Source organism: Aythya fuligula, chromosome 3 (assembly GCF_009819795.1).
Source record: "Aythya fuligula isolate bAytFul2 chromosome 3, bAytFul2.pri, whole genome shotgun sequence".
Taxonomy (NCBI): Eukaryota; Metazoa; Chordata; class Aves; order Anseriformes; family Anatidae; genus Aythya; species Aythya fuligula.
Window position 1 is genome coordinate 45,237,274 of NC_045561.1, and position 17,901 is coordinate 45,255,174.

At 37.0% G+C, this 17,901-nt stretch overlaps 1 protein-coding gene across 2 annotated transcripts in view; it reads left to right on the forward strand.

Moving 5' to 3' along the window:
* The window catches only part of RPS6KA2 (ribosomal protein S6 kinase A2), a 294,655-nt gene that overhangs the window by 182,637 nt on the left and 94,117 nt on the right, over window positions 1-17,901 (forward strand). For both annotated transcript variants that reach the window (XM_032183722.1, XM_032183723.1), the window contains 2 exons: window positions 9,021-9,137; window positions 13,472-13,553. In XM_032183722.1, coding sequence (XP_032039613.1) covers window positions 9,021-9,137; window positions 13,472-13,553 — 199 coding nt within the window. The remainder of the gene's footprint in view (window positions 1-9,020; window positions 9,138-13,471; window positions 13,554-17,901) is intronic.

Genomic DNA, 17,901 nt, shown 5'->3' on the forward strand with positions numbered 1-17,901 from the left:
ATGAATGCACTAATACAACAACTTTTTTTTTCTTTCCTTTTCTAGTCTTTGAAGAAGCTGAATATAGCAGTAAGTGAACTGGAGGCATTTAGTAACTAGTTATGCTTCTTGAAAATAGTATCCAGAACAGACAGACCTTTTTGTCCACCTTCCTGCTTCTCTGAGCCTAATATCACAGTACTTTAACATTTCATAATCTTTCCAGGGCCCTTTTACTCCAGTAATGCCATGAAAAAGGAAGATGGCCTTACCTGTAGTTTAAAGAAGGAACACTGGGACACAGAGGTATATGGAGGCTGTCCATATCCTGTAACACCAGTGCATTAACAGAAGATGGCCATCACATTAAGATAGTCAGGGCTTCCCTGAAAGGGTTGGTGTACTGCAGCAGCTGCCAGGCAGCTCTGGAGAGTGGGCTGTGGTGATGGAAGGTGGTGGCACTCCTGGAACATCCCCAGCAAGAGACACTCAAACCATTCATAAATAAAGAGCCTCCAAGGGGTTCATACCAGAGCATGGAGTGCACGGCATGTTACTGACCTGGAAACAGAACCTTAGCTGTAGTGGAGGGTAAAAAATTTTGAAAGTCTTTTGGTATTCCAGCTTCTTCTGTATAAAATGAGTTTTTTTTGTTTTTTTTTTTTTTGTTTTTTTTTTTTTTTTTCAAGTATCATAATGCATATTGTCTGTCCATTAGTATTGCATGTAGTCTTCATAACTCTATTTAGTGTCACGAAGCATCAGCCTAAGGAAATAAGAATACTTATCATTATAGAAGTAATAAGAGTTCTTTCTAGGCACTGGATCCAATCTTAATTACTATTTGGTCCTTGGTGAATGAGGAGCAAGTTCTTTTCTTTTCCCTGTTCACCAGCAGAAACAGTCAGTAGTGGACCATACAGCTCTTCTGAGGTGTAAGACCAAAAGGCACAGATGTAAACCATGCCAAGTAGGGTGTTGATGAAAATGTTCTTGCTCTTATTTATTGTAGCTCAGAGCAATATAGCTGAGTTCTTTGTCCTTTAATAGTGTGACTCATTTTGAGACTGTTTCTCTTTAAGTTCACAAATGTATTTGGATATTTGTAGAGAGCTGCTGTATGAGTAAGTCTGGCCAACTGTTTTTTTTTTTTTTTTTTTTTTTTTTTGACCAGATTGTTCTGCCTTTTTTAACCCCTTGCTTTAATAGTTTTTTTTTTGTGTGTTTTTTTTTTTTTTTTTTTTTTAATGACCTCCTCCTACTCACCACTCCACATAAACATTTGCAGGTTGCATCAAAATCAATGCAAGATTAGTCTTATGCTGGCTAATGGTTTGAGTTGAGAATTGGAAGTTGGACTGAAAATTGGTGTCTTTCTCTACTTCGTGTATACTTGCATTTTGAATATGAAGATATTGCAACTTCGCAGTTGTTGTCTTGTACATACTTGTCCTAATCAGGAAGTGACTCTGTAAAGTCACAGATAAACAGCTCCTGTCTTCAATCCTAAAGTGTCTTAATCTGAGCTAAAGGAGAATCCAGTTAGAGGCTGCCCAATATCACATATTACTGGATGCATTTCAGATGGTTTGTCTATCCCTTACCACAGTATGGGATAATTTCACATTTTTTTCTGTGTTAATTCTCACAGTGTTACCAAGAGGTAACAGAAAGCAACTGTTCCTATTTTTCAGGTATATATGCCATAAATACATGCATTTATTTAGCGAAGTCCAACTCTAATTGATTAACCAAAGATACAGAGGAAGTGTCAAATAGCACAAAAGACTGAACCCAAATCACTCAGATACTTAAACCTCCAACTCATAGCCTTCACCAATTCATCCAGCAGATTGTAGCTTCTGTCTTTGATATCTGTGATTCTCCTGGAAATCTTTCTTTACTTTTAGTTTGTGTTATTTCAGATGAACCTCAAATGTCACGAAATTTATTAGCAAGAAAGAAGAGAGGAAAAAAAAAAAAAAAAAGGCAGGACAAAAAGAGTTGGAGAGATGCTAAAGGGAGTGTAATAGATGTTCTCTTTGGAAAAATGTCTACTGAATTTAGTAGGGACTGATAGTGTTGCACTCCACTGAAATTTCTCTAAGGTTTTTGTTTTCCACTAGGTTTTGACCTGCTTGGTGAAATTCCATTTGAAAGATAACTCTTTCTGTTCAAATTTGTGAGAGGTCTCTGAAAGAATCCCAACCTCTCTAATAACTATTGTGCATTATTTAACTCCAGATGACTTTTGAGAAGGTAGGTAACCTTATGTCCAAACACAGACTTGGCACAAATTCCACTGAATTCACAGGGAGTTCAACATACTTCTCTAAGTACTTAATAAAAGCAAGACATTGTTGCTAAAGCAATTGTTAATTTGACAGTAGAAGGTAAAACAAACGGACCCTTTTACAATATTGCTTATTTTACATCTAAGCAGACCACAACAGAAGCCAGAACTTGGATTACAAACCTTTTAAAATGTAAGATTACTTTTTCAAAATTTTTACCTCAGCTGCTGGAGACAGGCTTGAGAGGAGGCTAATGAAAATACTCCAATGGTATTTTTTTTTTAAACATGAATACTTGTCCTCAAAGAACTGAACACAGGCCAACAATTCATTTCCTGTACCCATTTGCCTGTAACTATTATGAATAACCTATTTTGTCTTCTCAAAAATTACTCTCCTGTGGCTTGAACCAGATTAGAACCTGTGAAACAAAAGTGGAAACCTGGCCTCATCATTGTTGGACGTATGCTCTTCTAACTATTCCCACATCAGAGTTTTAAATGTACTTTCCTAAAGAACCATAGTATTTTGGAATGTTGTGTTGCCTGTGATATTTGGACATTAAACAGTTGTGATTTGGTTTTATATTAGGTGGTAACCTGCCAAATGGTAAGACAGGTAACAAAATAAAGTCCATATCTGGAGCACATGCTATAGACTCATAATGATTCTCTGGAATGGAAATAACTTCTCTTTAGCATTGTTATGATTTCCTCTTGCCACATTTTCATTCATTTCTTCATTGATTTCAGGCCCTCAAGCATGCAAAGTCAACAGACCTGAAGACTGAAGAACATGTATATCAAATTGCACATATTTCTATCAGAAAATTTCCTTTTTCTACAGCCATCTCTATGTGACAGTTTTGATCTTGTAAAAGTAGTTGATGTGGGCAGGCAAAGATAATAAATCATAATCCTGTCTTACTGGTTTTGAAAAACAATAATCATCTTGCATTAGCACCACATCTTCACTCCTATGTGATACAAATGCATAAGATTGTCCATTGCTAAAAGCAGCTCCTTCTGGAATTACACCATTTCCAGCTGTTTCACACCACTTCAGGAAGTCTTGGGACAGAAAGGTTTTGCTTGTGTAGAAATATATGGTGCATAATTAAGGTGGTCTCTGGGTTTGAGGTTGACCTTAGCTCCTCTTCTTCAGAAACTTGTGGGAGGGTTGCTGCGAGGCCATTGAGCAGCCAAGGTAAGCGGTTGTATAGCTGAAATTAGCAACTCTTCTGGAAGGCCTGTACTTCCACAAGCCTTTTTGTATCCCAGTGCTATGTGCCTGCGCTTCCCGGTCCTGCTCAGACACGTGACAGTGAGTCAGGAGATATTCTGGCAGTTGGAAGAGTTCTCTGTGGTTGCTCCCTGGCAGCCATGGAGCACTAGAGAATCTCATTCTCCAAGATCTCCATGAAGAAATTTTAGAAGTGAGCTGAGAGCAGTGCTAGAGGGAGCAGCTTGCCTCTTGCTCTGCCCTTGCTGCCTCTGGGAACCACTGAAGTAGACACAGCTATGTTGTCTGCAGTCTCAAGAAAGCAAGAAGAGAGGCTCTGATCTCCTGTGTCTCAAAGAAAAGGAGATCAAAAAGGCACTTCCACTCCAATTCTGGGTTACTAGTTTGTCAAAATTTCTACCGAATGGAGGGTGGGCTCTGAAGTGAATAATACAGTGTATAACCAGGCTCTGATTAGGTCTGTCTTGTATTAGCAGAGGGAATCACTCTCCATTCCTATTCCATCATGTATTGCAGTCATTGCTCTCCCTCTCATCGTCTGTGCTGCTCTGCTGTGTGCTTTCTTGGAGCCACGAAGAACATCCATCTCACTTTTGTCTCAGGATGATGCTTTTTGTGCAAACATAAATATTTACAGAAGTTTACAAAAGATTAAGCCTCATCAAGTCAAACATTCCTGCTAATGCAGTGTCGGGACAAGTCAGCAGGGAACAAGAGCCTGGGCTGCTGTGCACAGCTGTTGCAAGACCAAACTATGGAACATTCGGTTTTGACTCACTGATCAAAACCATTTTGGAAATTGGCTTGTGTGAGTTGCTTTTCTTTGTTGTTTTTTTCTTTTGTGTGTTTTTTTTTTTTTTTTTCCCCCGGAGTGAATTTCTCTTCACTGAACTAGCTTCTTCATTGTGCACAGGAGTCCAGACTTCATTTCCAGTGTGAATATCCTGCCTCTGTTTGGTTGTTGTAATACAAGTTCCAAATGCAAATAAGTTACAATTAATGGACCAATGAAAAAATATAACTGAGCACAAAAACAGCAGAGAGATCTTCGGAGGTCCCTTCTGACCTCTGCCATTCTGTGATCTGACCACAGAACTTTGTGCTCTGATAGTCTGGGTTTTCATTCTGTACCTGAAAAACGTTATCCCACGTTCTATCTTTGGAATGATAGGGGAAAATCCAAGTAAGAATATTAAAAGGGAACCAATACCGTTTTTTGTTGCTGTTGTTTTGTTTTTATTATTATTTTTTTATTCCCTGGGAATAGTGATAAGAATATCAAAATCCATGCAAAGGTAACTAAAGGTCTGGCACTGATAACCCTTGGATTCTTCTTCAGTGAACTTCATTTGCAGCATTGGTTTCTAGACATGAGAAGAAGACAGGAAAAAAGAAAAAAAAAAAAAGAGAAAAGCTAGTTGAATAACTCTAGACAAATATCAGTGACAATTTTCTAGCAATTACTTTTGTTATGGAAATCTACTCAAAGAAGTTGAACAGCTCAGGAATAAGCTTAGCATTGGTTGACTAATTAGGGTACCTGCACGTGCCTTTATACCTTGTGTCCTACTTGTTAAGATCATACCTGTCTATCTGAATGCTAATCACACCAAGAAACAAAAGTCCTTTTAGCATCTCTTTGGGAACAGATTCCCTTCCAGAACTAGAACTAATTTAGATTGCTGTGACTCTTTCTGAAGTATGTTTGCATGCCATATGGACGCTCAGCTAAGAGCATTTCTAAGACCAGTGCTTCGTCTTGCATTTCCAATTCACTTTTTTCCTTCCCCTCTACATAGTTCCAGCAAGTTACATTTCCTGAGCAGATCTAGCAGGACAACCCTCATGCTGATGCTTCTATGAAAATAAGAATGCCTGGTGTTGGTTGTCTCTTAAAGGAAATGCTTAACAGTGTGGTAAGAACCACCAGCTCCTCCATTGATTCTGGGCAGAGGTAAAGGCATTCACCACCTGTAAGTCTTCGGATGTTGTGGGAAAATGGAAGTTTTTTAGCCTTGGCTGTTTCACTGTGGGAGTCTTGTAACTGCTTGAACTTAAAATACCTCATCCCAATGTCAGAGAGCCAGAAACACAGTGCACTGGAATATATTTCCTTAAAGTGACTGTGCCCATGTTGGATCTCAAGTAGTGAAAGTTTTGCTTTTTGCTTCAGTGGGAGGCGGGTTTGTCGTACCAGCTAAAATACCAGCTGTCCCCTGGGCAGCTCACAAGTAATGCCACTGTAGTGATGATTGGTGACAAAAGGAGCAGTCTGGCATGCTTTTCTTCAGTGCTGCTTTGTTGCCCCTTCCTAGTGAGGAGACCACAGGAAATCCTGCCTTCCTAGAAAAATATCCAGTTTCCTCCTAAGACCCTGTGGAGCAGGCAGCTTGACATGACTGTGGGCTTTTCTGAGCCAGGCAAATCGAAGAAGAATAACCTTTCAGAGGAAGTGGCCCAGGCCTCATTGTTTGAGGCACTGAGAGCTCCAGCGGACGAAAACCAGCTGGCTTGATCAAGTGTCAGTGATAGTCTGAGCAGGAGTGTTGGACCTGATTACCTCCAAAAGTTCCTTCTAAACAGAGTTTCTGTATTTCTGCTAAGTCGTGTAATCAACAGCCTTTTTCCAATCTTTAAAATCAGAGCTTCTCTGATAAAACACTGTTAAGATTGTATTTAGCCCTGTTCTGTTTAGTAATATTTTGAGGTTTAATTAAATGCACATGAAATTAAAGAATTGTTTTTATTGCAAGTTATGAAATAATTATGCTAGAATGTTTTGAGCAACCTTCAAGGAAGCTGAATTGTCATCACTTTAATACTCCCAATATAATCCTGTAACAAAATGCATCAAACTAAAGTTATATTAAATTTAATAGTACATTGAGAAATATGCTTATGGTTGAAGGCTTGTGACTTTGGTGACTCATCATTTAAACCTGTAAATGTAGCTGAAATATCTCCATGGTTCAGGTGGAAATGCAGCCTTCCAGAATTAAACAGGTTATTAATGTTTCCCTCAGGTGGTAGATCTCATCCACGGTTGTTGAGATCAAAATTTTACCTCAGAGGAAAAGTAAATCTGAGGAAGACAGTGTACATAAAAATGCTTCTGTTTGTTTGTTTGTTTGTTTTTGGTAGAGCTTTGTCTCCTAAATATATTGTGAAATTTAGATCCACCTATTACTTCTTCTGGTTCTGACTGATGGCCCTTGCTGTGCTGTGCTTCTGGGCTGAGATGGGCAAAATCCTGAAATGATGACCAAGTGTACTCAAGCTACACTAACTCGGGAAAAAAATCTTTAATTTTTTTCATAATATGATCATTTTCAGGGGGTTGTACACATGCAGAGGTTGGCCTGTGAAAGCCAACCCTCCCAGATTCTGTTTTTGGTCAATGGAGAGTAAACTCCCAAGCATACAGAGTAAAAAGTGATGAATCCGGGCAGAAGCCTGACTATACAGGGAGTCATTTTTAGCCTTTATGAGTACAATGGCTAGTGATCCAGGCAGTCCAGATATTTTACCAAAACTGTAGTGTGGCAGGGCAGGCTTAGCTCAAAATAATGTTCTTAACAGAGTGCAAGTCTCTTGGGTGCAGGCAGTTTATGTAAAATGCACATCCCTCAGTATGAAAGCTCCTCACTTCAGAACTTGATAGAGGCTTTGATTACACCATGTTTCTAATACCTGGTTTCCTTAAGAAACAGACCTAATACAGTGTTATCGAATCTGTTTTAGTTCACTATTGTTTCTCTTGTACAGGAAAAAAAAAATAATGAAACAATCATTTTTTTTTTTTAAATCAGAAAAATACTCTGTCTCCCATGGTAATTAAAACCAGAAAAACAAGAGCATCCTGGCAACTATATACTTAGAAAACCTTTAAATCTCTCTATGAAAATTGGTTGTTGGTTTCAAGCATTTCCTTTCATGCAAATCACTTGAACTAGAGAAATTAGGATCAGAAAAAAAATAATTGCTGTTGGATGATTATTATTTTCCATGATTCTGGGAGCATGCACAAAGTACAGGAAGTTTTCCAAACCAAGAAGAGGATATAGTCTCTGTTCCAAAGCACATGAGTGTAAGGAGGCAGAGAAGGGAAGAGAAAGAATGAAGCTGTAGTAAGCAGAGCAGTTAGAGTAATAATAGCCATGCATTGGAAGTGTTATTACAGCTGGTAGAAAGTGATAACAATTTTCTTGGGGGAGAGGTAAATCACGTTTATTTTTGTTTAGTAAATAAATGTGTTTCATGGCCAAATGATGTGTTTTGTGAATATGTTTCAAAGCCCAATGGCCAAATTATTTGGGAATGCATTTTCATTTTAGGATGCTATTTCTATTTTTTCCACATTTAGTTTAAGAAGGGGAAAAAAAACTTTACAAATACATTTATAGCTTTCATCAAGATATTTTCTTGAGGAAAAAAAATCCATCTAAAAGTAACATGTATGAGATTTCAATAATTTCTGGTAGGTGCAGAAATATTCAAGCCTATTCCTAAGAGAGCAATTCACTTAGATCTGGGAAATGAAACAAACCAAATAATTGTACTCAAAACCCATGTTGCATTTGTTCAGAAGTTAGAAAAGTAGTTTGAACAGGAAACAAGACAAAACAAAAAACAGGTGTACAGTACACTTAAGAAAGTATGTAAGTAGCATCTTCCCTCATTACTTTATCCTTGAAGATAAGTTATTTTTTTGCAGGTTTATTTTCAGCTCAATGACTTTCTGGGTTGCTGCAAACTCTGCATAGTCCCTCTGGGTCTCACATGACCCAGTCATTCTCTTTTTAGAGGAACATGCCATAATAACATAAAGCAAACAATTCAAAAGGATATGTTGTGTTATATATACAAAAATGAAAGTCCTAGTTCAGCTGATTTCTTATGTTCTTCTTCCCACCACCTCAATTTCACATCTAGATCTTTGTTGTTTATTTAGGAGGTTACTGGTAGTAACTTTCCATTCTCCTAGTTAAATAGGAAGAGCCACTTTTAACAATGCCTTTCCTTTATTGCCTACTCATAAGAAGAATTGCTGCTTGAGACTCAAATGAGCTTCACTTTTTAAGGTGGGTTTAAATGATGTTATGAGCAAGAGTTAGGAATTATGTGCAGAGTAGTGTGCTGGAGTCTATGCAGTATAGATTGGGGTACATGGCACTGTTAGCAAGGTCTGTGATGAGCATAAATCTCTACAGTGTGTTTCTGTTTCAATTTGCTATATCTTTATTTAGATATAATTTTAAGGTTTAATAAACAGAAGGAACAGGCCTAGATGTCCTGATATCTGACCCGTGACCCTCTCCTGCTCCTTACAGGCACATGGAATGTTTGGACAAGTATTTGGTTCCATTTTTCAAGATTTCATATATGATTGTAGCGTCAGAGAAGATGTGATTTTAATAAACAAAATGTTTCCTTAGGATAAAAGTTCTGATTTGGGGATTTTTATTTTATTTTTTATCATTGTTTGTTTCTTTCTTTCTTTTGCAGGAGGAAGGTATAGTGAAGGAAATAGACATCAGTCATCATGTGAAGGAAGGCTTTGAAAAAGCAGATCCTTCTCAGTTTGAGCTACTGAAAGTATTAGGACAAGGTTCATATGGAAAGGTAATTTTTAATGCCATCTAATCACCTAGAGCAATAATAAAAAATGTCATGTCCTTTCTCTGAGTTCATTTACACTGGTACCACTGTTTGTATATAAATTGTGTTGTAAAAGCAGATAAGCAAAACCAAATCTCTTCTGTCATTTTAATAGCACTTTTGTCTTTTGCTGGATTCCTATATATAAGAAGTTTATAGCTTTGGACCCAAACTAATGAGCACAAGTGAGCATTAATGAGCAACACTGTTTATGAAGTGAGACTCCTTCTTTCTGACCTATCCACTAGGGAGGTGAGCATACTACTGCTGCTTAGTGGTAAGAACATTCAAAGGCTTAAAATGTCTGCTTCCCAATTTCTGCTAAGGGCAGATGGGATCCCAGGCATATTTTGAAGTCCCCATCACTTACCCTGCTGGTTACCTCATAGTGATTTTGTGAGAAATATTCCTTTCTAACTATGAGATATAAAGCAGTTCATAGTTGCAAGCTTTCATTTGTTAACCAGCAAACAATGTTTTCATTTTTGGTTTGATTTTGTTGCCCACAACGAATATCTGTTTCCTAATGTAATTAATTGTTGAGTGTTTATGTAAGTGTATATGTATGTATGCTATATATATAAACCATTTGTTGAAAAAATAAATAAGTAAAAATGCCTACTTATATGACAACAAGCTAAGCCATCAAGAAACAATGTTTTTTTGTTTTGTCTTAAGTCCAAGGCTTTGCTTAATCCCAAAGGTCTTCTTCAACACGATATGTCCTTTGCAATTAAGAATAGGAAGGAAAGACAGAGAAAGAGGGAGGACTCAATTTAATGTTAAACTCTTTCTATGGATTAACTAAATAAGACTTTGGAACTTGCAGAATGGTGAGCCTAATTTACACTAGAAATGGAAGCACTTACCATTTTAGCTATTTTATATATATGTATATAATTAACACTTCTCAGCCTTCAGAGGTGGATCATTCCAGCCAACTTGAAGAAATGGCTCCTACCTAAAATCTGCTGAGGCATCCAGCACAAAGCTGAGCACCATGACAATGAATCAGGGTCTTCATTTTACTGATGAATAAAGATATTTGAGGAGTACTTAGCAGCTTTCCAAGTATTCCAGAACTGTATTGATAAGTAAGGCTGTTAGGAGATCCCTGAGATGAGAGAAATCAGGAGAGTTAGCATTAACTACAAAGTTTTACTCTAAAGAATTGTTTGAAAGCACTATAATGATATTTGAGTTTTGAATGTTAAAGAAATATGAGAAATAAAACAACTCAGAATTAGATTTCTTCTGATTTAATACAAGGAGGAGAAGTACAAGAGAATCTCTTCTTCAAAAGTAAAAGAAGCAGTACGGCCAGTTTTCATACCTGAGCAGTAAATATTTTAGAAATGGTTCACTGGCTATCTCAGATTGTGTTGATGTGTTTTTGTTATTATCTGTTCAAGTTGGCATTCTAGTTTTAGGCGTTGTATCAGCAAAATGTTTATTCTCTGCCACCGCTTCCCAAAAGGAGATCTGATTTCTGGGGCATACTCCACTGAAATCACTGCAGAATCAGAGTGTGGGTGTGTGGACATCATACCTGTCTGAAGTTGTGTGTGATTACAAGTCACTTGTAGTATCTTACATGAAACAGGTCAGTAAACTCACCAGAGCAGCAAAGACATGGAGGAAGGAAGTCTGGTCAGTGTTTCTTATGCTATTTCTTATGCTTATTCTAATTTAGTCACCTAAATTTTCATCACTTCAGTATTTCAGCTGATCAAATCTGTAGTTATTTGGGGATGCAGATCTGCTGTTTTTCAAGTTGTTTACCTAGGGAGCAAAAATCACCTAAATCATTTCCTGCAGGATTAAAGAACATGCCTTTGGTTTCAGAGGGAGTATGCCCAACTCTGTTGAAAGTCACAGCACTTGCTTAGGTTTCTGGGTTGGGATTTGGTGATATACCTATTACTCCAGCTAAGGAACTTTTAGCAGTTCTATCAGTCCATTCAGTTATGCATAACCAGAGGTGTTTACATGCATATAAAACTAGACAATTGAAAGTCATTTTCAGACACATACCTGTGCTATTCTGGCAAACCAGTATTACAAAGCTTACATAAACAGCCTGGTAAGTACTCTAGGACCACTCAATAGTTTCAATTACTATCAAGACTATACCTTTAAGAATAATTGGGAGGCAAACTTCATTTTGCAATACAATGCATTTTAATTTGTTCTGCTCCCTTTTTGGTTTGATAATTATTTTAATGTTCTCTGAAACAGCACGCACTCTTTTTGACTCATCTGTTTCGGAGGGAATGCAGACCAAGTGCCCTATCCCATGCAGCAGAGAACAACTGACTAGTGACTAGTAACATAAATTGATAATTTTGCTTTTTACAGCAATAGGGGTATAACTAGCTTTACATGGCAGGTAATGTATTTCTTGAACTGCAGCCTAATGTTTCTGCAGATGCAGCATGCTGTGCTGTTGTATGTGCTGTACATTTTAAAATCATTATCTTAAGGTTTTGGGATTTGTTTTAGTTTAATATTTGCTTGGGGGTGAGGGGGAAGGTTGGGTTCCATTATAATTTTTACACAATATTATTAAAGATTAAAATCTGGTGTTTGGGCAAACTTGCTTTATGACTGTCCCAACATTTCTCTCTCTAGCTGTAGCTGAACTTCTAAATTAGTTGACTTCCTGTTAATACTGGAGCAGCTGAGCTTAATTTATCATGAATGTTAATGAAAAACACTTCAGAAAGTCTTATGTGTTCCTGTTGCATACAGATTTCATAATTTGTTTCTGCAGTTTTGAGTACCGGAGGTTCTTGTATGTTCATCAGACTAGGAAAAAGGAGATGGGAAAAAGCAACATGTGCCTGATCTCAGCCAGTCAGGGCAGCTCAACTGAAGAACTGTGCATATCTCACATGCACAGGAATTATCTTGAGAATAAAAGACTCACCAAAAATGTATCAGATCGTATCATAGAGGTGTTGTAGCTGTGGTGCTGTACAGATGTAAGAGCCCTGCTCAAGGTGTTTGGAAAGAATTTACTTTTTTTTTTTTTTTTTTCCCCAGTTGCTCTAGATGGCTGTTAAAAGTCATTATCTCTCCCCATGACCCTTTTCTCAAAGGGTGTTTGAGAAAATTGTAATCTGTTTACAGATTTACTTATTATTTTTTTTTTCAGGAGGAAGTGTCTTTCAACTTGCAAATAATGTGCCAAGAACAGATTTCCTCCTTTCTTATTTTTTCTGGGGGGGGGGGGGGAGGGGGAGGGGCCTTTTATGTTTTAGGTGGTGACAATGCTGCATAACTCCTGAACATGATGAATTAAAACAATTTCCACAGATTTTTGTAATCTAAGTAGACATTCTTCAGTAAAATTATTTCAGCTAGCCTTTGTTGATTCATGTATTTATAAGTATGTGCTATGTACGTAGACTTGTAGCTTGGCTTTACTTATGGCTTCTGTCCAGTAGCAAAGGTGCTGAAATAACAACTGAGCCACTGTCATTTGGTGGTTCTGATTTTAGCAGAGTGAGCCCTAGGAATCAACTAAATTATTTCTTTCTTTTATTTTCAAATATTAATACTGGAACACCCTTTAAAATACATAGTAATAAAAAACAAGAACAAAAATATGCTCTAGTCAGACAAGAAGTAGTAGATGTATGGAGTAAAACAAGAACAACAACAGCAATAAATCAGAATTTTAGCTACAACAATATTTTATTCCAATTAAAAAATTTTACACCAAAAGATGTAACATGGGAGACTCTAGCAAGGAAAGCTGCCTTTATTATAATAGCTTGTTTGTCAATGAAAATGGTTCTACGTTTTGTTAAGTATGCTTGAACAGACTTCCAGCTGTATCAAGTTTTTGCTTCAGTGACATCCTTGGTTAGTCATCACTCCTGACTTATGACATAAATTATACCAATTTGTTTTTTCTTCTTAATTTAATTGATAAAAATAATTTTAACTACACATTCCTAAGCACAATGATCCATTGCTTTTTTTTCATGTAAAGCTGTTCAGAATATGAAGAAGTGTGCACACATTGTTTACAACTATTCACTCATCTTGAACTGAATGTGAAAGGGCTATTAATAACGTCAAACATATTTTCTTTGTGAGGGAGTAAAGGCTTAAAACTGAAGCTTTCTAGAGCTAGCTCAGCAAATTGCAAGTGAAATATGAGGTACTTTTAGCTAAGAATTTTCATTGGAGTTCCTGAATCTTAGTATTTGTTCCTCCATCAAATACAGCAAGCCTTGTAACTAAAAGCTTGTTCCCCTTTTACACAAGATGTCTGTTTTTTTTTACAGGTATTTCTAGTGAGGAAGATTAAAGGATCTGATGCAGGTCAGCTTTATGCCATGAAGGTACTTAAGAAAGCAACTCTGAAAGGTAAGGATTGGGACAGTAGCTGCAGTACACATTTCTGTGATAATTTATCATCTGCTTTTCTTTTCTCGTCTTTTTTTTTTTTTTTTTTTTTTTTTTAACATTGCTGTTGTTGTATGGTATATATCAGTGCAAAAATATGTTTCTGTCATCCTTGAAAATTCTGCCTCACTGTAGTGAATATTCTAGAGAAAGGTACACAGAAAACATTACCTATACAGTTTGAGAGCATGAAAACAGAGCTTTGGTGTTTTCTAGCTGCTTGCATTCTTTACTTTCTTAGCATTACTTATAGGACGTCTATGGGGCATATATTAAGTTGTGTTAGAATGGCAGTATCTCTCTGTTTCTGAAGTAAACTGAAACAATTTTATATATATATATATATATATATTTTTTTTTTCAAATAAGGGTGTTGCTGAAGTAAAACGTGACTCCTATTGGGCAGGAAGGCCCTCCTGCTGGTGTTTCTCTACATGCTTGAAAATTCATGGGAACATATTTTCAAGTGTGATGAGCTGTTCTGATTCTGTTTTGACATCTTGTTTTCCTAACTCAAGAGTGTATGGCCTCCAGTAGGCTGAGGCCTGATGACTGACAGTTTAATCTGATCATCTTCTTCTGGGATCATTGGCTGCTACCACCTCACTCAGACAAAAAGGAAGTGTCTAGTAAAGGGAGAGGACTGAATAGCAAACATGGAAAATTTGATCTCAGCTGAAGTCCCTGTTGTTTGTTCCTCCAGAGAGTTAATAAGATCCACTCTTCTTCCTGTTTTCCTGACCTAGCGCTGTACTGTTTTTAACCCTCAAATGTCTGACATGTTTTACAGATGAAGATGACAGGGTTCATTTTGCCCAAAGCAACTTTTCCACTTACTCTGAGACCATGAGGGTTTGCACAATGCAGAATCGTGCCTAAGTGTCTATTCTAATGTGTGAGATAGTTCTGATGACTTATAAATCCAACTTACTTTAGCATGCCTCAGTTTGAGGAAGTAAAACAGTGAAGTTACCAATAATTGCAAGGTAGAGTTTCAGAAGGTGGTGACAGGCAGATACAGCACCTCTTCTGAGCACTAGTTAAGATAGGGAAGTGGCAAACCAGGAATTTACAAGGTCGTTTACACTAGCAAAGGTTTTTCAAAGAAATAGTAACTTGAGGTGATGCTGTTGTGCTGATCTTTTTGTTTAGAAAGTAGATGGGAAAGTTTGCTCTGGCAGAAGAGAGGAGTGTAAATAGCCACTTAAATAGTTCTGGACTTAATATGTAGAAAGTAAAAGGTTAAGATTGTGTATACAGTATGTGTAATAGAGTGAACCTCTGATGTCTCACCCAATAGCAGAAGCACAAAGTGCTTTAACTGCACTGAACTTAACTCTCAGAGCTTTCCCCACCAGCGAAAGCTGTCTCCTGCAGAGCACAGCATCTGAGGAAGAAGGACTGTGTGACCCCTCTGATGTGAACTCATATCAGAGACTTGTTTCTATTTCTCTTGAGAACCCACAACTTTTCATCTAAGGTGAAAATTGGGTAGTGTCTCTCTTTTAGTTTTTTTTTTTTTTTTTTTTTTTTTTTTTTTTTTCTTTTCTATAACTGAGGTGTGTTGAGCAAAACCAGTTTTGGATACGGAGAGGATTTCTTATAGATTGTCAAACACTTTATTGTATCTTAATGTATAATGGCTATATCTGTAATGTTAGATTCCACTGGAAAAAATAGCCTGTATTATGGAAATTTTTTAGGAAATTTCAAAACTTAAATGGTGATCTTAAACCACTCAAAGTGGTTTCAGCTCTGTTACATCAAGAATAATAAATACCTCCAGACGCCTTCTGTGTTTACAGTTCCTTAGTTCATTATAGCATGGAGCTGGTGCCTCTTTCCTCCTTTGGCCTTTTACAGCATAATGTGTGTATATATATATATATATATATATATATAAAAATATATATATAAATTATTTCCTCAAACATGAGTGACAAGATCAAAAAACTGAGGCTGCTTTGTGATCTTTTCTGGATTGCATTTCTCTCCCATTCAAACTCCTTACCCCTCTGACTAATAACTGAGAGTTTCTCAATAATCTGACAATAACTAACACGTTGGTAGGAACTAGTTTGTCTGCACTAGTTTCCACAGATAAGTTAAATTTAACAGCTATTTAACTTGAACTAGAAAAATGAATGCAAAATCCCATTGGCATAGGGCAAGTGAGAAGAGCAAAAATGAGAACTGCTGTCAGTGAACTTCCTTGTAACTTCTGGCACAGAGATAATATTTCTGACAGCTTAATTTCATCTTTTAAATGAGAGTGCTGAATCGTTGCTGCCTACCTACACTCAAAAAGTCTGGAAGTCACTCCAATGTGAACTGTTTATTACCATGTCAAGTAATGGGAGCAAAGCCACAAGTACTTGTTAGCGTTGTGTTCACTATTTACTGACAAAAGACATGCTACAAGACAAATTTCTGAATAATTTTACTTCCTAATCTGTACTGCACAGTACAGTATGGAGCAAGAAAGCCAAAGCTCCGGGAGCCAGTGCCACTGAAACAGCCTCAAATATTTCTGTTCTTTTCTTTAGCAAAGCAAATCTGTGAAACATAAAATGGAGAAATGAGAAGAAAGGAAGGGGGAAAAAAAGATGAGGGAACAAAACTGCTTTTTCTTTTCTGGAGTAGTCTGAAGAACCAAAATACAGATAAATATGAATCTGAAGAAGTTAAATGCCCTCAGGAATGAAGGGTTAAAATTAGCTTCGTACTTGCTCTGAAGAACAACCATGATGGGTCTTGTAAAAGTGTCTCCCAGCCCAGTAGCCTGACTGGCATTGACCAGCTGAGAATGTGTAAGAAGTACAAAATAGTGCTTCCTCCAGTGGGTCTGCTGCCTCCTGCCTCTCCCCAAAGTACTTGTCCTTTTCTAATTAGTATGACCAATGAAAATTCACCAACAGAAAAGGCTAGTTTAAAAAGGTTACAGCAATCTGTAGTAGCATTCTCCAAACATTTGCAGCCCAAATAAGCCGTTTGATACAAAAAAGGCATTTGTAGATTCAAGCTTGAAGAAGATCTGCCAAACAGCAGAGCAACTCCAGCTGTGAAAGCAGAATTAAAATCCAAAGTATTCCAGTTTAAGTTTGCTGAGGCACATGCTGTAGTCATAAACATTTGTGAAAATAAAATTAATCTTTACCTTATGAAAGTTTATATTAAATGTAAACTATATTTGAATAAACACCGATAGGAGCATTGGGTGCTTGAAAATGAGAAAGCCATTGCTCCTGTTGGTTATAAATGAAAACACCAACACAAGTTTCTCTCCTTCACACTTCATTTCCTTTTGCAAGAGGTTGAGTTTTTTTTGTTTGTTTGTTTGTTTTTGAAGAGAACTCCCTGGAGAAACTAGATAAGAGTTTCTTTCTAAATATTGATTTTAGGAAAACCTTGTCAAAAAATTTTCAGAATATTATGTCTGTTAGGTAGCAGATGGGGAATACCTTGTATTAAAATGCTGAATGTATGTGTTTAAGTCTAACGTTTCTCAGTTTGAAATGGTTTTAATTAAAATGCAATATCCTAATACCATCATTTGCAAATATAAACCTTTACTGGGGAGTCCAGATGCTGAAAAATATTTAAGCACTTAGATACCTTTCAAGGTGAGACTGTTGTCTGGTAGAACATCATCAGATTATACTGTTAAATGTTATCTTAAAATGTTGTTTTCATGTCTTCATTGCAAACTTTTTTTTTTTTTTTTTTTTTTTTTTTCTTGAAAATGAGTTTTTAGATTAAAAAAAGTAAGTTAATTAAATGGAACTTGAGTCAAGTGAGTGTTGACTGCCTGCCCTGAATGTACTGGGAAATTGAGGAAATGGGAAGAAAACAGGGACTGTCCATATATATGTGCCTTGTATTCTCCAGCAAAACTGAGACAGAGGGAAAGGGCAGGCTTATTATTTTGATTAACTCAGTATTTCTCTCAAGGTGTCTCCGGCTCCATCAACTTTACTGGAAGTGCTTCAGGATTCCATAAACAAGAGCTGTTTACATTGCTTACAATGTAAGCCTCATTAAGCACACGAGAAATGTTCGTAAATCCCCCACAGATGCTGGGCTGCAATAGAAGTGTTACCTCTGGAGCTTGAAAATTTAAGACCTATCCCTCCAGGAGATATGTAATCTTACAGAAAGTGGCATGAAACCATAATTCACTGATATAATGCTTCTGAACTTTGTAAATATTACAGTGAGGAGGTACGATCTAGCAGAAGTTACGTGGTGGGTCACAAGGAAGTAGTCTGCATCTGCCCATCTTGTTAGTAATGAGCTATGTAAATCTCAG